The 26784-nt window shown below is 42.8% G+C and overlaps 1 protein-coding gene across 3 annotated transcripts in view; it reads left to right on the forward strand.

Annotated features, from left to right (window-relative positions):
• Positions 1 to 7795: 7795 nt before the first annotated feature.
• Positions 7796 to 26784, forward strand: part of LOC113020883 (neuronal-specific septin-3-like) — an 83033-nt gene continuing 64044 nt past the window's right edge. Inside the window, exons 1-2 of one of the 3 annotated variants that reach the window (XM_080300342.1) lie at positions 7796 to 8122; positions 19287 to 19349. In XM_080300342.1, coding sequence (XP_080156468.1) covers positions 8101 to 8122; positions 19287 to 19349 — 85 coding nt within the window. In that variant the 5' untranslated portion in view covers positions 7796 to 8100. Of the gene's footprint in view, positions 8123 to 19286; positions 19350 to 23695; positions 23936 to 24025; positions 24151 to 26784 lie in introns of those variants that run through there. The other 2 variants (XM_080300343.1, XM_080300345.1) reach the window with 2 other exon arrangements.

The raw sequence follows: 26784 nt of genomic DNA on the forward strand, positions 1-26784 counted from the left end.
CTTACTGTGCAGTGGTGTGAAGAAGTGTTTGCCCCCTTCTTGATTTACTTTTTTTGGGGAAGTATTTGTCATATTTTTCAGATCATCAAACACATTTACATATTAGAAAAAGATAATGCGAGTAAACACAACGCAGTTTCTAAATGAAAGTGTTTATTATGAAAGGGGGGGGGGGGGGGCAAACCTACATGGCCCAGTGTGAATAAGTCATTGCCCTCTCCTAACCTGATAACTGGTTGTTCCAGCCTGAACAGCAACAGCTTTAATCAAGCATTTGCGATAACTGGCAATGAGCCTTTTACAGCTCTGTGGAGGAATTTTGCCCCACTCAGCCACAGTGGAGGGTTTCCACTTGAGATGCTGTGGTGTTGCCACAGCATCTCAGTCGGATTCAGGCCAGGACTTTCACTAAGCCACTCCAAAGTCTTCATTTAGTTTTGTAAGCCATCCAGGGACTTTTTCGTGTGTTTTGGATCATTGTCCTGCTGCAGAAGCTAAGTGCGCTTTAATTCGAGGTCATCAACAGATGCTGGACATTCTCCTCCAGGATGTTTTGGTAGACGGCAGAATTCATGGTTTTCCAGGTCCTGAGGCAGAAAAACAGCCCCAGCTCATCACACTACCACCACCGTATTTTACCGTCAGTATGATGTTGATGATGTTCCTTTTTGAAAATGCTGTTTTACTTTTACGCCAGATGTAATGGGAAACACACCTTCCAAAAACTTTTGTGTCGTCAGAGTATTTTTCCAAAAAAGTTCTGGAAATTATAAAAATGTTTTCTGACAAAACTGAGATGAGCCTTTATGTTCCTTTTGCTCAGCAGTGGTTTAGTCTTGGAAATCTGTCATGCAGGCCATTTTTTCCCCAGCGTCTCTCTTTTTGTGGATTCATGAAAACTGACCTTAACTGAGACAAGTGAGGCCTGCAGTTCTTTGAATGTTGGTTTGGGATCTGTTGAGATATCTTGGATGAGTCATTGCTGCACTCTTGGGGTCATTTTGGTCTGCCGGGGAAGCTTCTTCACTGGTCCATGTTTTTGCCAGTTGTGGATAATGGCTCTCACTGTGGTTCACTGGAGTCCCACAGCTTTAGAAATGGCTTTATAACCTATTCCAGACTGAGAGATCTCAGTTACTTTGTTTCTCATTTGTTCCTGAATTTCCTTGGATCGCGGCATGACGTCTGGATTTTGAGGATCTTTTGGTCTTCTCTACTTTGTAAGGCAGGTCCTAGTTAAGTGATTTCTTGATTGAGAACAGGTGTGGCAGTAATCAGGCCTGGGTTCGGCTAGAGAAATTGAACTCATCTTTCCAAGCCATGTAAGTTTGGATTTTTTCCCCCCTTACTAATAAACACCTTCCTTTAGAAAGTGCATTTTGTGTTTACTTGTGTTAACAAACTGAAATATTTAAGTGTGATAAACATACAAAAAAAAAGAAAATCGGGAAGTGGGCAAACACTTTTTCACACCACTGCAGGCATCACGGTCTAATGCAAAACGGAGCTCAGTTTATGCTCAGACTTGCAGTGTGCAATGAAGTGGTATAAGAATGCAGGATAACGTGGGCACCTGAAGAAATTACTAGACGTTAACTACATCATCCTTAGGTAAATCTTTAAAATCTCTAAAATTGCCTTCACAGCGCTCAACTTGCCATACAGGTTTGAATAATTTCATAACTATTTTACAACTGTCCCATGGCTTGAATTTAAACCCGTCTTCAGTCACTGACATCCCAAATCAAATCAAATGTGTTTTTTTTCCAACTTTTTTCTTATTTTAATGCCTCTCCCACTATTCATTTATTATTCGAGGATAAATCAGTATTCAGAGTATTAAATCCTAGAAAATTAAAGTTAACCTCAAACCAAATAAAGAAAAAACAGCCATTTGTAAACTTCAGCATGATAATTTATTGCCAGCATTGAGTCAAGCCAGTGCATGTGTTCTCTTAAGCAAGCGGTGGATTTTCAAGCACTGTAACTGAAGTGGCACTTTAAACAAAATAAGTCAAGACAAGTTTTACTTAAGCACAGGGATGAGATGTGCCGTATGAGTCAACAATAACCTAAGAAAAACAAAAGAAAGCATCTCATCTGGCACTATTGTGCAAGCGCTATAAGTTGGATGTAGTTGTGTAGCATGACTGTGGTCACAAAACGAGTCTGCCTCTGAAGCACGAAAGGGCAACCGAAGCCTGCAAGTGTGAATTTGGGTTTAAGTGATTGTGGGTTAAATGTCAATGTATGCTCGTGGAAGCTGTTGTGTGCATGCGTGCGTGTGTGTGTTTACAGGCAGACCACTTTCAAGAAGTCCAGCGAGGTGTGGAAAACATGCTTTTTGAGGTGAGCATGAGACGGAAACTGAGACTGCTCGAAGAAAAACAAGTTAGAGCCAAGAACCCGAGAGCACCCTCCACCACAGTTTCATATGGCCTTTACAAAAAAAATAAAAAATAAAAAATACAATCTTCCGTCTTGTTCACTAGTGTGGATGAATTCAGGCAGATTTGCACAAGTACAAAAAATTTGTTATTGAGCAACTGCGGCGGTTTTTGTACCTGTCATAACCTGTAACAGGAAACAGCATGTGTTCTAAACCTGAAGTCCTAAAATACTGAAAACATCAGTAACAGATAATAATCTGCTGCAGTGTTACACTGCCAGTGGGTGTTTACAAAAAAACAAAAACGGATGCGACTTGAAGCTCCATCTGCAGACAGTCTGCTTTAACATAACCTCCTTCCCACTTCCCTTTCAGGTTTCAGAGTCTGAGCTGTTGATCAGACGCTGAGGAATAAAAGAACTGTAGACACGTAACTCGTTACTCACTTCTCGTGCTTTTTGTTTTTTCCTTCAGCATTTTGTCAGAAGCTGTTTTCTGTAATTAGGGTAATAGTGGAAACCGGTGACATTCACTCGGTGGTTTTTTTTTAAGATGTGTAGGCAGGTGTTGAAGGGTGAATGGTTTGGATTTGCACTGTGTGGCTGAAAATAGCACTCGGATCGGTGTTTTCCATGTTTTCAAGTTAACGCTCTCTCATTTGTGCATCAGCTGTGAACCCACAGATCCAGCCTCGATAACACTCACCTGGAACTCAAGTTCAGTAGCAGGATGTGGCTTTGGCCTAACACCAGAGGAGGCCCAGCCAGTTTTGTAAATGTCAACATAAATATGATCTTTTTTTAAAAAAAAATTCAATGTGTATAATCATAATTTTATACTCACTGTTATTAGTTTTCCTCTGATTCTGAATAAGAAAAACAATTTACTCATTATTAAGCAGCTACACATCCAGCAGTGTGGGTTTTACACTATCCTGATTGTGCTGATGCAGCATGTGCGTGTTCAATCGTATAACCAGGAAAGCTGGGGCAAAGTGTCTGCTGCAGATGCTCGACTCGATTCTGCTCGGCAGGAAAGCTGCAAAGCTTGTCACCGTGACATTTGATTCTTCTTTGTGTCGGTGTATACTGTGGTGGAGATGTTTTCTTAGTAATTAGCACACAGTGGCTGCCATATAATGTGACGCGTGTGATTTAACCGTAACACATCAGTGTTTACCAGTCGTTTTGGGTTATTATGGTGGAAAGTAATAAAGCACAATGCATTTTTAATGCTTTTTTAAAATATTTGAAATTTGTATTGAATTCACATGTGATACAACTGTTTATTAATTATTTTGTAATACATTTATTTCAATTTTGAATAAAAGAAAACAATTTAAGATGGAGACAGCAAAAAATATAGAAGAGGAAGAAGAAGATGCTGTGGTTTCAAAACCACATTCTGCAAGTGTTATAAAAGCAGCAGTCTATGTGTGTTGTTATCATCCGGACCTGTCAGCCACGGAAAACACTGCATTATAAAGAACTACCTCATTTGTTCTCCTCAGCTCTGAAATGCTTACAGGGTGTTGTTAAAGGAAGAGATGATGTAACACACCAGAATTCAAAAACAATGTCTGTGTCAAAGTTTCATGTCATTTTATTAACATCTTACATTTGGTTATTATTTACGTTTTACGCTGCATCCTAGCTGTGCTGCTGAGATAACTTGGCAGTGATGAAGCAGCCAAAAGCAGCCAAAGCAGGTAGACTGGAGCAGCTTTAAGCTGATTTATTGGTGAAACTGAAGCTTGCTGTGGGGCAAATAGAAGCAGAGAGCAAGGCTGAGATCACAGACAAACAAAAAAAAAATGGTCTAAACATAGTGTTGTAGACTGGTGTGTGTGTGTGTGTGTGTGTGTGTGTGTGTGTGTGTGTGTGTGTGTGTGTGTGTGTGTGTGTGTGTGTGTGTGTGTGTGTGTGTGTGTGTGTGTGACCACACCATGTCATGTCTATATTGCATAAGGATTGAAGATCAAGGCAAACAGTTCGGTTTAATATTTCACAGGTTAGTCAGCTACAAACTGTATTCTTAGAAGCTGCTTAATCAATGGTTTGATATGTTCAGTCTCACGACTCAAAGAGCACAACGTCCTGCACTAAAAGCAAAGTTAAAGGCCAAAGCAGGAGTCTAAGATCCCACTGAACAGTGGAGTTCACTTTCTTCCTGAAGGCCCATCGAGTTTGCTCCATCTGGTACACAGAGCTTCTGAATTAGCACTTATGGAACATTATCCCTTAACTGCCGAAGTCCGGATGAGGTTTGTGGCCGCTGAAGGCAAACAAAGGGGTCATGTCTCCTAATGTGAGCCAAGACATCAGCGCACACAGAGTGAACTGCTTTAAATTAAAGCACTTAAAAACTGACCTGGTTATCTTCTTATTTACTGTAAGCTGTTATGTGCAGATTTATTCTTATTCAAACCTTCAGTGGCAGCTTAAACCCAGGTGATTGAGGCTCAGGGTTCTCCAAGGTTATTATCTGCATAGATACTGACGACAAAAAAAGAAAAGAAAAAAAGAAAGCCTCCGAGACCTGACATAACAGAGCTGCATCAACCTTTTGAAGTGAAGAAAAAAACAGAAACACTTGATCATGAGTGTGCATCACCCATACATTTATTTGGTTTCAGAGATGACTCATTTGACTTGTTTGTGCCACTTCTCTGGAAAACCTACATTTTAAAGATAGTTGTGAGCGGTGAAAAACACAGCAGTTTAACTTATTAGATTTATTTCTGTGTTTTGCTGGTTTGGCCTTACTCGGTCTAGTGTGACTGGCAGTTTTTTATTTTAGGATAACACCACTCTAGTTCCTCATTTCTAACGCTGTAGTTATTAAAGGTGCTTGCTAAAAACATGTAACCACACTATAATTTACAGTAAAACTCAAAATGCAGGATAGGGCCCCATCTGTTCAGAGTACGCACTTATTCTTGTGATGGATAATATATCTAGTTCAGTCTTATTTTTTTTCTGGGTCACACAGCTTGTACGTTCACCCACTTGTCACCGTCAGCACAGTGCAAAGCATCAGCAAGGCGTGTTTCCGCAGTGAGCAAAGGTGCTCTTAAACAGGCACTGAAAAACACCTTGTTTTTTTCTTTTTTTAAAACAAAAATATTATCAAAGGACAGTTTTGGTAAAGGTGGAAGCTGCTGAGCCAACAAGTCAGTTACAAGAAGTACAAGATTAGCTAACATGTGACATAAGTCATGCTCGTTTTGACAGTTAAAGCACTTTTGGTATTATGCTCACAGACGGACTTTTTTCAACTAGTTTCATCTGGAGTACCTTAAAAATTCATGGTGTATAACTACTATTTAAACCATTTGTCCACTTTTAATAACCACAACATTTAACACTAAGTCAATGTGACCACTTTAACTTACCCTTCATGGTTAGCTAACAGTTTTTTTTTTATTTATCCACACTTTTACTATTTTATTCATAATTTTATTTAGCAATTTAGCTACTATAGTATTCATCCATACTGTTAGGTACAATTTCAACTGTTAGACATCCTCTAAACAAACATACTTTTACAAACATTATTTTATTCGTTTTTCGTTTTGATCATTACTTTATAAGGTACAGTGTGTAAAGTCCCACCACTAGAGGTCAGTAGATCCAGCTGAGTTCTGTTTTCCCACCTCTCCCGAATTTAAGTGCGTAATCCTAGCTGTGGTGGCTGGTGTAGGACAGACGTGTTTTAATTGTCTAGATTTTTGGAAATTATATTTGCAAATTAGAATTTTTAGGAGCTAAAAACATTTTTTTGCTTAAAAAACAAACAAACAAATCTTTCTAATGGCTGTAGCTGTAGTGTTATGACTGTGCTTTAATCCCCTCAAATGATCAAAAACATGACATTTAGACCATTGGATTGAATTAGCGGTCAAGCAGAAGACGGGGGACTTTGAGGTCACTTTTAAAATCCTTCTCTCCGTAACTGTGCCACTATTTACTCTTGTTTTATCTGTCACGTTGTCTCCTTCCTTCGCATTTTCACTTATTTGGTGATCAAGGAGGCATGAATTAAAATTTGCCTCCACAGGACACGAACGCCTGCAACTTTTTTTCACCTCCACCTTTGCTGAATTGTGTCCTCGGCCGGTCTCCAGGCACGTTAGGCAGATGAGTGATGTCCATCTCGGCTGCTGTGTTCAAGATGGCAGAGAAACTTAGTGGCTTCCACACATGAACTCTGTGTATTTTTAATGAATTGAGTTTATGAGAATGTATTAGCTTGTTGGACTACAAGTTACACACTAATCACGGTAGACTTATGAGTGCAATATCTTTTTCTATCAGATTAAAATTAAGTCATTATAGTCTGCTGCAAGGTGGCTGCTAGGCAACACAATAGCATCATGATGCATAATGCATAGTTCACCTTTTGTGAACATAATGAGATGTTGTTGTGAAACTCAAACAAGTGGGTGCTTTCATAAGATGCGTATGTGCGTAAATGCTAAAAACAGGTCATTTCAACCCATTGCAAGAGGTTACCACACAACATGATGCTGCCATAATATCTGATCTAGATAAAAACCTTCAGTTGCCAACTGGGTACCTGTGTGCCAAGTCTGGTTGCTTAACGCTTTATTGTGTAAAGGCAGTGGTTAGACAAAGAAATAAGCAAACACACAGATGGACAGAGATTTTGTGTCCTCTAGCATGCCGGATATGAAAGGCCACGTCCTTTAAAATAAATAAATAAATAACGTTAAGCTGTACATAAGAGCAGACTCCTGAGCGGAAAAGGAGGAGGAGGAGCCAGCAGCAGCCACAAGAGGTCTCTGCAGCTCAGACGTGCGGGTCTTTGAGGCAGGATGTGAAGTCAGGCCCCACGAACACGAAGCAGGTTGCTGCAGTTTGACATTTGGAATTTAGAGAGGCTAAAGGTCACGGGCGCAGCTGAGTACTTGAATTGATGTGGGCTCCACTGCTCGCGTGTCTCTACCCAGCCGTAAGATTTATACTACAAACAAAAGCCCCTCCCCCCCCCCCCCCCTCCGCCTCCACCTCCACGCACCACCCGGCCACATCCTTACACGAAACACACACACAAAGCTGCCCACACAGTACCTGAGGTGGTGTGTGTGTGTTTGTATGTGTGTGAGAGAGAGATGCCAGCAACTGATAAATTATCACACACAGAGAAAATGAGAGATAGGGGGTATTGTAAGATTTTTCATTATCGTGCCATATTGCGCAATAGTCCAAACCTGCGCACTGGTGAATTTTCGGATCACCAAGCTTCCCAGTTCACCAGTTAACTGTGCTTCAAATAATTCTTCTCCACACCTCCCCAAATATCGCGCTCAGTTATTCCACCTCTGAGCTTTGATAGGTGAAAGCCCTCACTGTTACAGTAAACCACTCCCGCTCATGGATTGGGCGTGCGTTAGGAGCGCAGGTGTGATTGTATCCACTTCCAGAAGAGTGTCTTCCCAAGGAGTTAGAGTTAGACATAAAGGCGGAATAAATTTAGTATTAGCTGCACCACGAAGGCTCTATTGCAGTTGTTTAGTATACCGTCTATCAGTGGCGAACAAGAGACGCACAAAGAGAAACAACCTGCAAAAGTTACGGATGCAAAAGTGAACTTTACACATTCTGAGAAACCAGAGCGGATAATCAAGCTTAGATTGTCAAAGTGAAGAACCCCCTTAACCACCAGGAGAGGAAACATCTCACAGAATCATGAAGAAATCTTCATTCACAGGTAAGTCTAGCTCTTAAATGTGGTGACAGCTTTCAGGAACTCGTTATCTCGTGAGATAGCACCAAATCCTTTTATAGCCTGATTGCAGGGAGGAGGCTGTGCCTTATAAACTGTGCATGCTTAGGTGTCAGTGTGACTGTAGAATGGGGGGAAAAAAAGAGGGAGACAAGGTAAACATTAAACAGCTCTAACAATTAATAACCCACGTTTTTTTCTAAAAGTTTTCCTTTTGAATTCCCCCTTTGCAAGAAGAAAGAAAGAGGGGGGCCCACACATGGATCTGTGGGTGTGGCTGTAAAGCATTTCTTGCATGTTTGTGCTCTCAGACTTTACCCTTCAAAAATAGGCTACGACGTCATGACAGAAAGGTGGTGCACAGACCCTGGCCCAGTTTTTTGTTTTTTCAAATGTGAGTTTCTTTCATGCTTAGACGAACAAGATGAAAGCTGCTCTGTGTGTCACCAAAGCAGGTCATATTTCATTCACAGTGAAATACTACAAAACCCTACAGTCAGATTATACGTCAGTTGGCTTGTTAATCTGCTTGATTGATAGTTTTACGGTGTAGCTCCTTCACTCCTCCCAACTAATGCCTGAAGAGTGATCTGATTTGTGCATCAGACAAGTTCAGTGGTTCAGTTTACTTTGGGACTGGCTGGACCTGATTATGGTTGTTGTGACACTGTGGAGGCAAAGACTTGAAGCGAGGATGCTTCTTTAAAGGACAATGCCCCCTGTCGCAAGGAAAGTACACCATAAGTGCATGTGACCTTCCTCTATGCTCTCTTTTTTACCTTCCTTTGTTGCAGCTTTCCTCTTAATTCCCCCCTCTTTCTTCTTAAGGCACTGCCTACTATCGCCCACATCTTCTACATTCCCTCACCCCCTCCTTCCACCAAGACACACACACACACATGAATCCTGTCTCTCTTAGCAGTGGCTCAGTCCAATGTACACAACCCTATCCCGCGGAATGCCAGCTTTCCCGGCTCCTCTTCCCCGAGCCTTTGTGCGATGGAGCATCCGATGGTTTTCCATCGGAGCCAAGCACATGTTGGGTCATGCCGCCTCTCCTCCTCCTCTTCCTCTGTGTGTGTGCGTGTTCTCTCTCTTCTTGTCTCTCTTTCTTTGTCTGCCATGTGACGTGCATGGAGCTGTCACATTCTTTGTCAGAGCTTCCACTCGTAGAGCGGTCTAATAACAAAGTGTGTTTGTAAGTCTGACATGTGTGGAAGGCCTTCCTTACAAATGCGCAGCAGTGTTTAGACAAGCACCAGAGATGTGGATAGGTGACTGAGAGAGGAAGGTGGACTCGTGTGTCAGCTTATGTGTGCGTGTATTTCGCACACAAATACCCTTGTAGACACACAAACAAGTACAACGTGTATCTGGCTCATCTGAAGACTGACATTAACAGTGTAGAAATGTGTGTGTGTTTCTGTGTATGTGTTCCGTCATGTAACCCCGCACAGATGAACCCCGCTCCTGGAGCCAATCCCTGGCTTGTACACCACTCCCTCAATTTGTCTGGATCAATGAGTAACCTGCATGAATAACAGCTCACTTCGGGACACAAACACACACACACACACACTTCAAATTCCACTCCTCTCACCTGTGTGACAAAGCCCTCACTCCCCGCTGCATTACAGCTTTTAGCCTGTTTACACTGGAGAGTCAGCCGGGCTTTGATTCAGAGCCTAAAGCTATTGTTTGATGGCAACTTGAAAGTCGAGCTATAAACTGTGTTGAGACATATTCGCCCTGTCATCTAGCAGAGCGTGCCGCCGATGGTCTAACCCTCAATTTGGAAGCCTGTGGATAATGGAGAGATAAGGTATTGGGATATGTGGACATGCATGTACAGTACCCTGCGTGGTAAAGTGCTCTTACCACGCTGAGTACTGTAGGTACAGTGTAGGAAACAGCAGGTCCATCAAGTACTCAGTGTTCACTGATTTTGCAACTTGATGCATATGTACTAGTAGTATCAAGTTTTCATATATCACCGTTGTGTCAGCATGTGCCTTCCCTCGCCTGATCCTGGGTCCAGTTTTACACTAACCCCAACCATGGACTGTATATAAAAGTTGAATGTGAAGGCTCACTTTGAAGCCTCAGTTCTGTCATTATGGCCACCTCCATCTTCATGTTTTCCAGAAGCAGAAGTGACAAAATGATTATATCTATGCTTTGCTGAGACTTGCTGATTAGTCAGCTGTGAAAATTCTCACCAAAATTAGAGCGTAGACTTCCTCTTATTAAAAGCAAATTTGATTTAAAATCCTCTGAAAGGGGCGATTAGCACTCATTAGCCCCTCACAGGTAGAAAGGTTTGGCTCTAGTTGGGGGCTTTTCTGTGTGGTTGTTCTCCCTAAGTGGTTTGGTTTCCTCCCACAGCCTAAAAATGTTGTTAATTTAGCTGGTGGTTCTAAATTGACCATAGGTGCCAAAGTGTGAATGAATATTTGTGTGCGTGTGCGCGTGTGTGTGTGTGTTAGCCCTGCGATAGACTGGCATCCTGTCCAGCAGTGCGTCTCGCCCTATGACAGCTCATAACCTCCAGCCCACCATGTGACCCCGAATTGAATAAACAGGAGACGATGGATGGATGATCCAAAAGGCAACAGCACCATAAACACTGTGGGTTATGCAAATTAGCCAAAAGTGGAAGCATTAGCGCTAGAGACTTGTAGCTTTTTATCTTTAGTTTTATGCGAATTTGAGCTGCTGCACATTTTGCACTTCATGTGGCTTTATATTTCGGCCTTGGAGGTTCTCACGAGTTAATACTCCTACTCTGGACCACAACCTGACCATAACCACAAATACAAAGGGTGGTGACTACAGGAAACACACTTTATCTTTGTCATAGATAAAGGCTTATTAAACAAGGGTGCGGACCTGTGGCATCTCTAACCTGTGTAACTCTGTGGAGGTTTAGCAACCTTGAGACTGATAAACATGTATGTGGCAAATAGGCCACAGCACTGTGTTATTAATAAAGACTTCCGTGTGAAATCATAGACCTATACTTACTATGTCTTGTCTCTGCGCTGTGTATGGTCCTCCCCTCTCAGGCGCATAGAGCCTGCTCTGAAGTGTCCACTCTGCTTTGTGTTTATCATCTGCAGCCAAGAATGCAGCTCTGTGATGCTGTGCTGCTGCTGGGGGTGTCAACTGATACAACAGACCGCCTGTACTGTAGGCCCGAGGCCAGGAGCGAGCCTGTAAAAAGATAATGGCAGGCTCGGAGACATTCTGATGCGTGGAGTAACATGTGCGCCGACATCTAGAGACGGGTATTAGGGTGATAAAGTACAGACACTCGCGTACATTTGTTTAGATTTCAGATTTTTACTGCACTGTTATCTGGCTAACATGCAGACCTGAAGAAAAACAAAACCCATAAGGGGGAGTGGGGAAAGCATGCTGTTCAGTAGCCCATGCAACAGATAGCAGCTCCTCCGCTTGGCAGGAACAGCCCTGTCCTGTCGTGACATGAATAAATATTTTATTGCAAGTAGCAATCAGTTTAAGTGTTAGTGACTCATATCTGTTCGGAGAGCCTATTAGGGTGGCAATGCCCTCGTGAATTAGCCAGATAATGCATGTTAAATGCATGCGAGCTCTGCTGTCGGTACAAAGTCTTGCTCTTATTGAAAATCAGTTTCCGGGACAACCGCTCTGTATAACATGGCTGCAAGAGGATTTCATCTGCTTTTTAGTTTCTATTTCAGTTTATCAGCTTTGTTTTAGTCGATGAAGCTCTTTTTTTTTTTAACGTGACCTGTTGCTTGCACACACACCTGAGCAAGCACATGCGCTGGCCACATGATGCTTAAGGCTTCAGCGTTAAGGTGGAGTGGCTGTGTTTGTTTAGTTCCTGAAGAACTTAAGTCCCTCATACAAATTAGAAAATCCCAGAAAACATGCGGACACTGAGGCCCTTAAAACTTTCCTCCTTCTCCCCGTCATTCTCACATTTCTGAAGAATCCCGTCTGTGCAGCCAGTCACTCGCTGAGCTGTTCGCCTGTGACACGTATTTCCTGGGGGAGGCTGTAGCTCATAAAGCTCTACAGGCTATTTGACTAACTCCGTGGCTTTTAACAGCCTTGGAAAAAGGAAGGCTGATGCTTATCTACCACACTGGTATTATTTTATGGACTGCATGAGTTTGCTGTCTAGAACACGTTTTGATATGATTTAATGCCGACTTGTGTGTGTGGCATTGTGAGGAGTACAGAGAGGCTTTTGTGTGTTGGGCAACACGGTGTTGCTTTTCAATGAATGGAGTGAGTGAAGAAGAAGGTTGGGAAAAAGTGTTGCCTTGGGCGCCATCAGAACAGCGGCCATTCATATGGGTTCCAGTTTAGGGTCACGGATAATCCTTTCCCCAAAATGATAAAAGTGTCTGCGCGTGCGTGTTGAGTCTGCCGATGTGTGGGCAGACCTGCAGCCGGGTAAAGGTCTTACCTGGGCTGTAAAAACAATCTTGAAAAATGGACGTGGAGCCATTCAGTCAGCTTTGCTTTCTTTTCTTTAGCTCTTCCGCTCGCTCACTTCAGCCCTCTTTCATCCACTCCCAGCTCTTTCACAGGCAGAGTTGTGAAACACTGTTTGCAGCATCGTAATGAGGGTCATAAAACACAGTGGAACAGATGGCTGAGCAGAGAGACACAGGGGGAGGAAGGAGGGCTTAGTGAGCTTAACCTTCTTTGACATCATAATTTAAATTAAAAAAAGAAAAAATGATGTTCATTCATGTAGTGTCAACTTCTCCAGTGGATCCTCCAGTAATGGATGCAGGTCTGCAAACACACCACAGTGAAAATCTTTATTTGCTGTGTACACAGTTCAGGGCAGTGCAGGTACACTGGTATTCTTGTGTCTGTCAGACTCAGTCATTGTAATCATAAACCGGTAGTAAATGAAGCAATGAACATGATACGCCTGCATATACAGCGTAATTCACTCGCTGGATCCTTTATTAGGTTCAGCTGATTGTTAATGCACATATCAAACGAGGGAGTCATGTGGCAGAAACTCGATGCTTTTAGTCTTGTAGGATTTGGCAACACAAACTTCAAACTGAGCATCAGAATAGGAAAGAAATGTGATTTAAGTGACTCTAAATGTGGCACAGTTGTTGGTGCCAGATGAGCTGGTCTGAGTCTTTTAGAAACTGCTGATCTACTGGGATTTCCCCACACTGCCATTTTTTTAGATTTGGTCCAAGAAAGAGAAAATATCCAGTGAGCAGCAGTTCTCTGGGTGAAAAATGACTTGTTGAGGTCAGAGGTCACAGGAGAATGGCCAGACTGCTTAAACTGCTTCGAGCTGACAGGAAGACAACAGTAACTCAAATAAATCCTTGTTACAATCGAGGTATGCAGAAAAGCATCTCTGAATGCACAACAAAACTTTGAAGCAGATGTGATACAGCAGCGGAAGACCACACCGAGTGCCGCTCCTGTCAGCTAACAAGAAACGGAGACTCAGAATTTAGCATAAACAACGTGAAAGCGCGGATCCACCCTGCCTTGTATCAATGCTTCCGCCTGCCAGTGGTGTAATTGTGTGGAGAATATTTGCTTGGCACACTTTGGGTTCCTTAGTATAGTACCATCTGAGCATTGTTTAAACACCGCAGGCCACCCGAGTATTGCTGTTGCTCACTATGCCTATGCCTTTATGACCACAGTGTTTCCATCTACTTTAAGCAGGATAACGCACCATGTAACAAAGCTCTAATCATCTCAAACTGCCTTCTTAAACACGACAATGAGTTCACCGTACTAAATATCTGAGGAATGTTTGGAGGACCTAGTTGGATCTGTGCCACGAAGGATTAAGGCAGCTCGGTAAAAAAGGGTAAAACAGGGTACAACCCAGTACTAACAAGGTGTACCTAATAAAGTGGCTGGCGAGTGTATAAGGGAGCATTAAGCAGACATGAATCTGGTTGCACATTTCAAAATCGCCTCAACTTTCTCTATAAGTGCTTTTATTTTGGAACTCTGATATTTTGTAAAATCATAATCAGACAGTGTCCGTGTTTGGTTTATATGAGTGCAAATATCAATAGGTGAAAATCTGGTATCATGTCACAGAACTAATTTATAATTTCCTGTTCCAAGCAACAGTGATAATTAATTGTTCAGGAACTGCTCTGCAGCTGTTTTTAGTAAAGTGACTAAAGACATGTCTTGCATCAGACTGTTGATAAATCAAACCACTAAAGGAAACAGTGAAGTCAAAGAAGCACGGGATGGGGGGGGGGGAGATCCGTCCCCTCCTCTGTCCTCCTGCACAAATATCAATACAGCCTCCTCCGCACAGCCTCCTTAAGCAAACACTAAAATCTCAGGTCCCGGCATTAATTATAGCCTACGTTTAGTAAATCCCTCTACCCGGTCTCTGTGCAGGCCGTCCTTCATGTGTGACCGCATGCGATCACTCTTGTGTCTCAAGTATGTTGAAGTGCTGCACCCTCTCCTCTGTTATTTACTCTTCTCCACTCATTTGACACCATTAACCAATCAGCTGAAACATTTGTCCAAGCATAGCCGTGCACTTTATTGGTCATGCTTAAAAAAACGCCACCTGGCACGAACGCACACACGGCTTCGCTAAACACTGCGTTTTGACATCAGTCACTTTACTGCGAACTCACAAGCACAGACAGATTTGTCAATGTGCAAACATTGTGCAAACATTCATATGTATGCGCTGTGCGTGCGCTGACCTCCTTTGCGCACAGTATCATTTGCAAATATGACATCAGATGATTAAAACTCGCCTTCAAAGGTGAAAAAAGATGCATGTGAATGTATACGTTTCTGTTTGCTGCCTCAGACAAGACTGTGCAGGAGGACAAACAGATTCGGCACACAGACACTTTTGTGCTAGTGTAGAAGTAAACTTGGCAGGTGTCCCTCTTTTTCTTTGTATTGCTGTATGTCTGTCAGTACTTTGCCCTCACTTTAAACTACGCTGAATTATATCACCTTTATGCCAAATGCCAGCGTTTCAAAGCGACTTCGTGCTGCTTTTTTTGCGGCTTCTGTGCCGCTTTACTTTGTTGCGATGATATGCATTGCTCGCCCCATTTGAAGGAGAGGTTCAGTTGCAAGGGTGTGCATGTGCATCCAAGAATAAATAAGTACAGACATGTTTTTTAGCTCCGAGGCTTGATAGACTTGACTCCACAAACCTGAAGCTCTGTGCACACACCAGCATAGCAGGCCAATTGGGTCATGACATGAAAAGTTGCTGATTAATGATTCACACTCACAGCAAATGGTCAGCCCGAGTTCCTGTTTGGTGATTTAAAGAGTAAGACTTCCTCCCTAAATCAACATTGAATGCGCAAGTAGTGCTACTTACATCGACCGTAGCTCAATATTGAGTGTAAAACAGGTTAAATCAATTCTGAAATGCTTATAATAATCTATGCTAAACCTGGGCTTTTTCTGGTCTGACTGGGGGTGCGGGGAATCAAACTGGGACACTGGGAGCAGGTAAAAGTTCAAAATTGAATTCTTAAATAAAAGGCAAAGGAGCAGAGAGTCGGCGAGGCTGAATCCAACCATGAGAAAACCAAAGGTACAAACAACAAACAAACAAACAAAACTTACTGAGACCTGGGACAAGTGTGCACAGAAAAACATGAGAAAACTGCTTAACTACAAGACAATCTAACAACTAAAAGTCTGTTGGTGCACGTCTTTAGACTGTGGGAGGAAGCCTGAGTATCCGGGAGAACATGCAATTCCACACAGAAAGGTCCTGACCTTCTTGCTATGAGGAAACAGTGCTCCCCACCGCACCAGCGTGCTGTCTGTAGCCTAATGATTTGTTCTAAATGATACAATTCTGCTGTAATGTATCTGCAGACGGCAACATTTTTGCCAACAAAGCAGTCATATTGTTTTCATTATGCTGACGATGCTGGGCTGCATCATCACTTCCTGCATTTACTCTCCTCATTGTGAGGAATGACTTCAAACGCTCCATCGCACCTTCTCGCCTTCTGCTACATGTGCACACTCGCGTATTACAAAAGCTTTACTCATGTATTCCAGTCATATACCCGCCACACTCACTACCTCTCCCTCGGGCCAGCTGTCTTTGTGTTCATCAGTGACAGCAGAGGAGGGAAAACCGCTATGTTGGCTGGCAGCGTTAGAAGAAAACGAAGCCCATGTTGTGCACCAATTTGTGGAAGGAAGTACTTCTAAGAATTAAAAACAGGATGGGACGACTGAATCATCATCCACCGGATGAACTACCTCATCTGATCTGCGTTAAGCGAGTCGACGCAGGCGACGTCTAGAAGCTTAAGGGAAGTGGAGACGAGAGTGTGGTTGATCAGACAAAGATGCAGCATCTTGTTTCCATGCCACTGCATGACCCAGGAGGACAACACTTTTTTATCATGCTATTCTCTCTGTAACCAAAGCTATTCTTTATTATGCTTTATTTTGTGTCAAGTAAATCCTGTATTGTTTGCATGAAGCAAATGAGAAGCCACAACCAAAGCTTTGAACATGGTTAACACAAGTCCGCAGTCACTGGGACTCTATTTAAACCTATGAGCGCTCTGAGATTAAATCTGACTACACATGAAATGAAGTTAGAGATGATGTGGTTTTAGTGAGTGAAGCAAACACTGGTGGATGATCGTGATTAAAGAAACGCTCAGTGACCTGATCTCAGTGCGTTTGACATGCTGAAGATAAAAAAACAGAAGGCAGGAAGACCCACAAAGAAATAGCAGCTGAATATAGCTGCAATAAACATGACAGTGGAGGAAATGCATGTTTTCTTATGTATCTTAGTTTAGGCAGTCATTGCCTGCAACGGATTCTTAAGCTTATCTGTAATTGCTAAAGTAATCTTGAGCAATGTGTTTCAGAGGAAGGGGTTTTTTTTTGGTTGTGTTTGTTTGTTATGTCACCTAACTCTGACCTGTGAATCATTCAACATGAAAAGGTACCTGAAGATGCCAAAGATGATACAGTTTTAGAAGCACAAGTTAATGTCTTTCATAAAGAGCTATTAGCTGAAAACTGGGGATGGGTCTGAAAGGTGTGTAGTTTGTCTTTAAAATAATTAAATATTGAGGAAGTTGGATGAGTGGAGGACAAAAGAAGAAGTAGGTGGAGGCTCTGTCATTATTTAGGTCACAACTGATGGAATTATGAGTGCAAAAAAGTACCATGACATTTTGATCCAGCATGCATCACCATCTGCAAAGTACGGCTTCATTTTTAAACATAACAATGACTCCAAACACACAATAGAACGCTATCAGTCATAAACGGGTCCAGACCTCAACATTAGAGTTACACTTTCACTATAAAAACTCATTTCCTGTATTTCCATGCATGGTTGCACACATTTCAATAAGTACCTGCACCTACTTCCTATTTTCCTTCCTGAATATCAGGACCTTAGTACTGTGTAAAGGACAAAAAGCTTTACATTTGAGCCCCTAAAGCTTTGGACTGTGTATAAAAATGGCCATAACTCATCTGTGATTAATGCAACAATTGTTTTTAATGCCTTAAATAAAAGCTGAGAGTCTGCATATCTGTTATTCACTCATAAGGTCCATTTGATGTTACTGCAATGCAAACCCATTTTGGTAGACAGCAGTCAAAGATGGCTGCTGTATTCACTTATGAGATCTTTTAGAAAACTCCATTGCCGTTTATTTAACCAAAACTTTCAGTCTGAAAATGTTACACATGATTTTAAGTGATGAATAAAACTATTTTTAAATATTAATCTCACATATAATTCATTTACTCTCTACATCATTCTTCCTTTGACTGGCTGAAGTCACGTGTTAGTCATGTACGTTAAAGAAAATATTCACCCCTGTTCCTGTAGTGGAGCTGAATCACCTGTTTGAACAGAAAACAGCTGTATCCTTTTTAGCTCAGTACGCCACCAGCCATTGCTGGTGATTCAGCAGCACTGAACGCGCACACACACACACACACACACACGCAAACACACACACCGGAGTCGATCAATGAGAGATTATCTTCAACGTTCCACCAGAGTAACACAGTGGACCGTCTGCCAAGAGGAAGCAACATTCCTCTGATTCTTAAAACAACCACCGTCATGTAGAACAAGACTGTTGACACTGAGATCTCTCTTAGATAAACATGAATGGGGATGAATAACCTTTTATTTTCCAGAAAATAAGCATACGGTACCCCGGGGAGAACACTTAACGGGATCAGGAGACCATAACTTCAGCTGCACTTTTCAGATCTTTCCACACTTTCATCAGCACTGATTTATACTTTCAGCTGCTGTTCTAATTTAACCATTGAGGTTTGCTTTGTTTACGCCCTTTCCCCCTCTCTCTGGCTTTACTAAATTTAAACAAACTGCTTCCACCCACCTGCCAAAGCATCATACATTCACTCCATCAGCACAATTTTAGTCTATTCATGCGCAAACAAAACATGCAACAGGCCGCATGTAGTAGAATTGTCACACTGTGCCGTTACTCTCTTCTCTGTCATGCACTTTCTCCTAACTGCAGCTTTGGTCTTCTGGGTTTACTTCATCCACACAATTATAAAACCAGAAACAAACGACAAACTAATTTACAAAAAAAAAAAGAGCCTGGCTTTTTCTCTCTGTGGTCGGACAATAATAGCAGTCTTTCAAACTGTTGGTTTACTTTGTTTTTCCAAATAGCAACTGTAGATTATTTTGGCCTCATGAAGAATGTGAAGTAATGCTTTTCCATTTGGTGCCCGTCTTTTCAAAACGCCACTGGCAGCAGGTGTTCCTTGTGGGGAAAAGTGAATCCGCTCGAATGTGTCATTTTGGATTTGGCCATTAAAAGGAAACACTGGCAAACGCGAGCTAAACTGCAGACTTTCCCTGATAATTTGCCGTTTTTGAAGAATAGGGGCAAACTGCATAACCAGACCTGCCACTGAGAATGCTTATTATTTCACAGCGTAACCCTAAACTGTGGTTTTGTGCAGACTTTATTGTATGTTTGCTCGTACTCCATAACTGTGGCCGAGAATTGTGAGTAATGCAATATTTCTTTCCTAATGCTGACTACATTCCAGATGAGGAGATTTCACTCATTTTCCCTTCTTTCCTTGTCACAATCCACAGCACGAGCCTCCAGCGCTCGAGCGAGGAGAACCGAGAGAGAGGCCTCCGGCATCACCAGCCCCAGTAAGTAGACTCCACCACTCCAGTGTCCGCACATACAAAACATCCAAGCTTCTAAACTAAACAACATAAGGTAAAGATTCCCACAGGGTACCTTGCATTTCTCGTAGGTATACTTGCACACAGCGTTTGCAGAATTTGCTGTTGGTCTGTGGATTTAGCCTCTCTTCGGGTAATCCCAGAGATGTGATCTCTGTGGCATCTGTTGCAACATCGTTTATTCTTCTCATCACTGAGTCATAAAAAGACTAGCTGCATGTTCAGAGCTGTGAAAGGACTGTGTGGACTGATCACACCCCTCCCTGCTGCTAATGAGTCAGGGACAAGACAAAATCCAAACATTGAGAGCCTAAAAAGTTTTGCATAATTTGGTACATTCATCTCCAAGAATCGATTGTAATCTGTCTCTTGTGGGCGGAGGTAGACGCAAAAAACGTTTTTTTTCCCACTTCGATAAATTGCTCTCTATTACTTTGAAGTGTTATGTAAGCCGACGTCAATGACCATCAGCTGAGGAAGGTGCGAACACTGCGTGTTTCCTGCAGAGATAACGGCTAATAGTCAGTAAATAGCAGATCACACATACAAGGGTAAGAAACTCTAGCAAAAAACATTTAAAGGATTGTCATTTAATTATTATTTTAGATCTTATTTCATACTTAAACAAAATAAGTTATCTTGGCTCTGACCACTCCCACTGTACTGCATAATTTTAAAGGTTAGAGGTTATTTAAAAAATACAGGTTATAAGAAATAAGCCCTAAAAAACAGTTTATTTGCTTCAATGCCAGCAGTGTTTTTGCAGTGTTGTTTAAATGGTAGTTTTCAGATTTAAAATAAAAATCTTGCACAAATAAAATGTGTAATATTTCACAGAAAGAAAAAACACATCCACACATACTGACCGTCTCTTTCACGGCTGTTTATGAAACCATAAACTAATCACGTGATCAACACCACATCTCAGACTGGGGGGATTACATCACGCTGCAAACTGTGGCTTAGAAGATGAGATAAGGTACTTGTTTATCTTGATACCTCTAACTGTTCAAAAGAAACTCGTCAGTCTGCAGTCGCACAAACTGAATTCTCCCACCAGTCTTTGCGTCAGCAGCACTTTTGTGAAAGGATTTTTCTGTGTAACAGACAGCAAGGGATAAAACAAAAGGGGAATAATGACTCTTCAGACAGTATCTGAAAAATTGTTCTGTTGAATTATAGAGCATCATTCAAGAAAAACCAAATGACCAGAAATCCAAACGATCCCCGTTGAGCAAGCACTTGGAGAGTGTGGGAAGGAAGAACTCCATTTTAGCAGGAAGAACCCTCCAGGAAAACCAGGCTCAGGGAGGGGCCGCCATCTAATGCAATCGGTTAAGAGATATAGAGAAAGAGAAGAGAGAAAAAGGAAGCGCAGAGAGAGTCAAGTGAGGACAGCAACATGAGGGTAATCAATGATTTTAGGCTTTGCTCTTTTTAAGCAGTAGTACTTGTTTTTTCCGCTGTTCACTCTCAGTTTTAAAAGGACGGTGTTTCGTTTAACATGACAGCGAAGCACGTCACTGAGGGAACAAAGAAAAGCACCAACGACCATCATCTTTCTTCCCCATTTTGATGCTCAGTTTGAACATCAGCACGTCATCTTGACCATGCCCACACAGAGTGACGTGATGCCATATGATTGGCTGATTAGATGTTTCCATACCCACATGCTGTACTTACAAACAGTGCTTGAGGCTCCAGAAGAGGCCCTGCTTGTCAGCAGACCCCCCCAACGCTGATGCAGCTGCCACAGGGTGTGTGTGTGCAGGTATGTGTGTGTGTGCGTGCAGGAGTTTGTGTAGGCATTCACAGGGAGATGCTCCGTACAAAACATCTGCCAACGGAGCAGATTTACGAGCCAGCAGGCGTGTGTTTGGGAGGATGCTTTACTGTAAACTCAACTAGAGCACACACACACATACACACAGGTCTGCCCAACACTGTTGCCATTGTCTGTCTGTGTGTGGTTAATTCCCCTCTATTAGTCAGCAGATCCTATTTTATTGGACATGCACACAGAGACATTACAGAGATATAGCCCTCCAGAAGGATAATCACATGCACTTAACCCAGATAGGATTTAATTCTAACACTTCATTTTTTTATGGCAAAAGCAACACATTGAGTGACATTTACTCTCATCTTAAACTTAATGGGACAGTTCACCCAAATATCAAATCTGCACATTTCCTGTCTTTTCAAAGTGCCACAAAATACATTTCCAAAGCAAACTGTAATGTGAGCAGGTTCAGGTTGTAGGAACTATTTTCTTTCTAATCTATTAACATTGCAAAGAAGCATGCAGCAAGCTAACTTTACAGTTGAGCTTAGAGGGGGCCACTAATGTTTACATCCTGTAGCCTTTTATGAGCACCAGCCTCTCACCACAGTTAGATGTGTGTTTCCTGATGTACTGTACTGTGCAAAAATGTTTTGTCAAATGGGATGTGCAGTGATTTATTGAAATGTGCGAACATACATGTAAATAGAGTATATAAGGCCAAAACAGAGTTTGTAAAATTCTAATGAGCTTGAAAGACAACCTTTATTCTCAACCCCTCCAGGAGTGTTTTCATCTAATTTCTTGAAGCAGTCTTCAGGAATAGTTTTCCAGGTTTCCTGAAGGAAGTTCTTCCTTGGATGTTGGCTCACTTTCTTTCTGTTCTCTGTCAAGATGTTCCCCCACTCGTCCTGTTTCCTCACTTTTTTTAAGGACACACTGCACATCGTGCTAACATATGCCAACTTTTTGACTGCACAAATACAGTCGGTGCCTATCAGCCTGTTATCTTTGGCAGTTTTGTATATTCAGCTAACGAAATTAAGTGCCTCAAGATACTGTTTAAGATGGTTTGTTTCCAATTGTCTGTTTTGTATTGACAACAACAGGTGCCTTTTTTATCCTTGAATTATTCACATGTCAGTGTTAAGTAGTCTAACAAACAAGAAAAACATTCCTCTAAAAATAGTCAGGCAGAGCCAAGTTCTAAATAAAAAGCTTGAAAGATCTCTAGAAAGCTACTTTTAAAAGGTTTGAAAAAATCTGTCTCCTTAGAAGCAAAGTTTAAAGAAATAAAGGGTGAGCCAAGACTGCTGCACAGTACCTTACTCAGTCAAGTGTACAAAATCAGTCTGGATGGATAAATAGCCTTACAATCATCTTATTAATATACAAGAACTGTCAAAAGGAGCGGATTTCGCTTAAATGACTTGATAGATTCTCTCATCGGCAAACCAGCAACAGCAGGAGTAGGTGAACATCGTCAATCTCTAATATATAGTATCTGTGTCTGAAAGTAGGCCTGAATTTTGATCTGCTCAGCCATTGTTTAGATTGTCTATCAGCATCTAATTAGTCGTTTAATTATTTTGGCAACAAATACTAATCATGTCTGAGCCTCCTGCTAGAATTGTGCGCTCTATCCTCTTTGCTTACATCGGCTTCCAGCTAATCAGAGTTCCAGATTTTATCCATTCGGGGCCTAATGAGGCTGGTTTTAACTGAAGGATTAAAAGTGATTTGAGTTGAGACAAACAAAGGACACACAAGCACTCCGAAGCCTCCTATGAAGGCACAAATACTGGGTCACTGGGGACGTTACGTATTGCACAAGACAGCTGACTGGCATGTCTAAGTGTGTTTGAGCTCTCTATCAGAGCTCAGACGCTTGCCATGTGACCCCTGACCTCTGCGGCGCAGCGTGAGGGATATGCCAACAGTCGCAGGTCATTTTAGTTTCCTGAGCACACATTTCAGCACGACGGCTGCTGTTCCACTACACCAGCAAAGCACAAGCGCTTCTTCTGCGTTACCTATATAGGCTCGTTACTGGGAAGCTTTAATTGGGAAGTTTTAATTAAGTTCCCCCTTCTTGCTTCCAGCTCTTATTGTTTTCGCGCTTCAGTGTTATTTCTATCAGCCTTTCACATCGTACGCAACGGCAGAACTGTTTCATCGTGGGGAAGTCCAGACGTGGCTGAGGCAGGACAGTCCTACCAGCTCGACGAGATCGCAGTTGGTATCAAATGAATCAGGGCCGGAGCGCACGCACGCACACGCGAGGAGAGCATTATAAGCAGGCTGACAGAGGAGTTTTCAAGTCCAGCGGTTTATTTTTGTCTGTAAGGAGCTTGTCCGTGTCACATGGTGGAGCTAATGGTTTCTATTTTCAAGACACAATGCTGCTTCAGTCTCTTGGTCTGCTCTGAAGAAGGAGAGGGAGAGAGAGAGGGAGCAACATATGATCAGCACATGGGGATGTCGTAATTCTGAATTCATTAGCAAGACACACTGAAGGAATCAGTGTTGAGGGAGGAGGGGAAAGGGAGAGAGAGCCCGAAAGGAAAGAGAGAGTAAGAAGAGGAGGAAGAGGAACAGAGGGAGAAAGGGAAGGAGTGAGGGAGCAAGAGGGGGGGGGGGAAAGGGAAGGCTAAAAAAAGGCAGAGAGAGAGGGAGAGGGTGAGAGAGGGAGAGTGGAGTCAAAGAGCAGACACTACATGTGGCTGTGGAGGGAGTGATCCGGTTATGGAGGGGGACAAATTCTCAGGTAAGCCCAAACTCTCGGGGAGCTTAGATGAGTCCGTGCCATCCGTTCTTTAGCGCAGTTTAAGGCTCTTCGTCGGCTCTTTTGCTGGGTTATTTTCTCCATGAGCCAGAGTCTATTTTTCCCCTCCATGGTATTTTCCACTCTCTCATTCTGGGCTGTTTGCTGACTGGATGTTTTCTTTGGGGTTTGGAAGCTGGGACCAGGAGCTCTGCAGGGTTTGTGGAGCAGCTTAGCGGACCCGATTTTGGTTTATCTGTCTTTTATCTGTCCTGTTTCCTTTCATGTATTTCTGTCTCTCTGCACTCACCTCACCATCTGTATCACCAAACCTCTGTTAGATGTTTTTGTCTTTACAGGCTGTTGGTCAGGATTTGGACTGGTTTGCTTCGTTTTCATTTGTTGCAAGAGTGCTGCAACTTTTTTAGAGAGTTACTTTTTTGTGCTAAAGTGACAAAGAACAGAACTTATTTCTTAGATATTTCTCTCCATCCCCTGCATTCTTCTTTAGTGTGAAAACAGGAAGGAGCTCTGTTTGAACAGTACTACTCTTGTCCCTTGTGGCTTTGATCCCTCTTTGGCCATCGGTCAGTCCCTCTTTCAGTTGACAGCGACGTTCCAAATTTGCACCTCTGCCATGTCTTTCTTTGCTGGATGCGGCAAACAATACACATTAGTGAACTGATAACCGTTTTTCTGTGCACAGGTGCTGGTATGTGAGCTGGACATTATGCTAAAGTCATCAGTGAGGGAACCCTGTCTGCTTCTCGCTGGTATTTTTTATAGGTGTTAGTGTGAGAGCTGTAAAAAAGCTCAAGAGACGTAGGGTGGAAACGTTCAAGTGGTGGCAGCAGCATGTTTATATGAGTGTGTGTGGGACTGTCTATGTTAATGAGCATACATGTGGTTGGTGCGGTAGTGTGTGTGTGTGTGTGTGTGTGTGTGTGTGTGTGTGTGTGTGTGTGTGTGTGTGTGTGTGTGTGTGTGTGTGTGAACGAGCACAGCTTGTAGCACCTACAGGGTCTGTTGAATCGAATTGAAGTAAGCTCAGATTATTGACAAGTGTTTGGTGGAAGTGTAAAGTAGTGGTACACCTATCGCACTTCTCCCGCCCCGTGAACAGCTCCTCTCGTTTCTCTTTTAGTAAGCATTGTATCGCGCTGGACTCATTTTTCTGTTGCCTGCTGTTTCACGCTTATGTATTCAGTTCCTTTTAACCTTCCGAAAAGCCCTTTTACAGTGTGTTCCTCATTCACACACCGATGCATGGTGGCAGAATTTCCATTCAAGTTCCCCCACCCCCCGGCCACTGGGAGCATTTGGGCACATGGGAAACACAAATATCCAAGGCAGTGGCATTCAGGCACCACCCTTGCCTAAACCACGGAGTATTTCCAGGAGTGAGAGCGTGTCTGAAGTGGACAGTTTCCTGCCGCGTGCCACATATAAGAAAGGACTTCTGAAAGAGTCTCGACCTGATTCTCTTGAAATTGTCCAAAGCTCATGTCTGGAATTACTAGACAACCTACACGTCCTCCTGAGGCACAGTTGCCTCTGAAAAGCAGCTGTGGCCTTTCTGTGTGGACTATCGCAGCCTTAATCTTAGCTCAGATAGGCTGCGACCCTTTTTGTTGTTATATGTATCATGTGTACCCCACTTAATGAATCCGCTCTGTTTCCCCACCCCTCTGGTGCTGATGCTGATTTTCAAGGCTCCCTTTGTCTCCTGTGATCCTCCCCCCTCATGAATCAACGACCGTGATGTCCTCAACAGAAACTTTCCATGAACCTCAGAGCTGATGTTTCACATCATTTCCAGTCACAGTGAAGTCAGCTGATGAGGTTTGATAAACATCTGCATGACACAGCCATAGTCAACGCCGCTCTGAAGTCTCAGGGTCATGACTTTCACAGTGACTACAAGCTTTTGTGATCAATGCGGTAACTCACTGAAAGACGCCAGGCAGGCTGTTTGTGGCAGGAGCGCTCTGATTGATGTGTAATTTACACACTCACCACCAGGTGGAGGCGCTGAGTTACACGACGGTCACTGGAGTCTCAGAGACTTGTTGTGCTGTTCTGCATCTTCAGGCTGCTGCGCAGTAACTGGTTTTAAGGAAACAACAGAGTTGATTTTGGTGAAAACAAAACATGCCTGCAGGGGAAAAACTAGGGCCGTGATGACAGTGCTGGCTTGTTGACCTATTAAACAGTGCTGTTACCGACCCAGTGGTGACACGGCGCAGAAGGCGTAGGTGGGAGAAAGAAAGACGAGCGTAATGAGAGTCATCTCCATTGAAGGACAGCTGCTCTCTGTATTTACCGAGCCATCACCCCACCAGCCCCATGTGCAGTCACATATACAGGCTGTGCACACTGCAGAGAAAACCACAGAGTTGTTTTTTAGAGTGGGGGGGTTCCCTCGCATGTGTGCGTGTATTTTCCAACAGGTGCTGCTTTTGATTAAAGGTCGGGGAGCCTGGCCGGGTGCTGATGTTTAACATTTTGGTTAAGGGGCAGCTGCCATCACTACAGCTGTGCTTTTACTTTACATGAAGTCACTTCGCCATCTCTGGGGCCACAGGCTCCGTGTGCACATGTGCACGTGTGCATCTGTGTGTTTTAATGTGGCAACCTTTACAGATTCTTACTGTGTGTGTGTGTGTGTGTGCACCGTCACACATTCTCACTCTGATGCCTTCCCATGCCATTCATTCCCACTTTTAGCTAAAAGCACTCTTCCAGTGGGGTTTACTGCTTTTTTCCTAACACTGCTGACAGATATCTTCCTGCTTTCTAGTTTCCAATAAAGCCGTGGGGGGTTCACTGTCACTCCACATCTCCCTTTTTCC

The sequence above is a fragment of the Astatotilapia calliptera genome, chromosome 4 (assembly GCF_964374335.1).
Source record: "Astatotilapia calliptera chromosome 4, fAstCal68.1, whole genome shotgun sequence".
NCBI classification, from domain to species: domain Eukaryota; kingdom Metazoa; phylum Chordata; class Actinopteri; order Cichliformes; family Cichlidae; genus Astatotilapia; species Astatotilapia calliptera.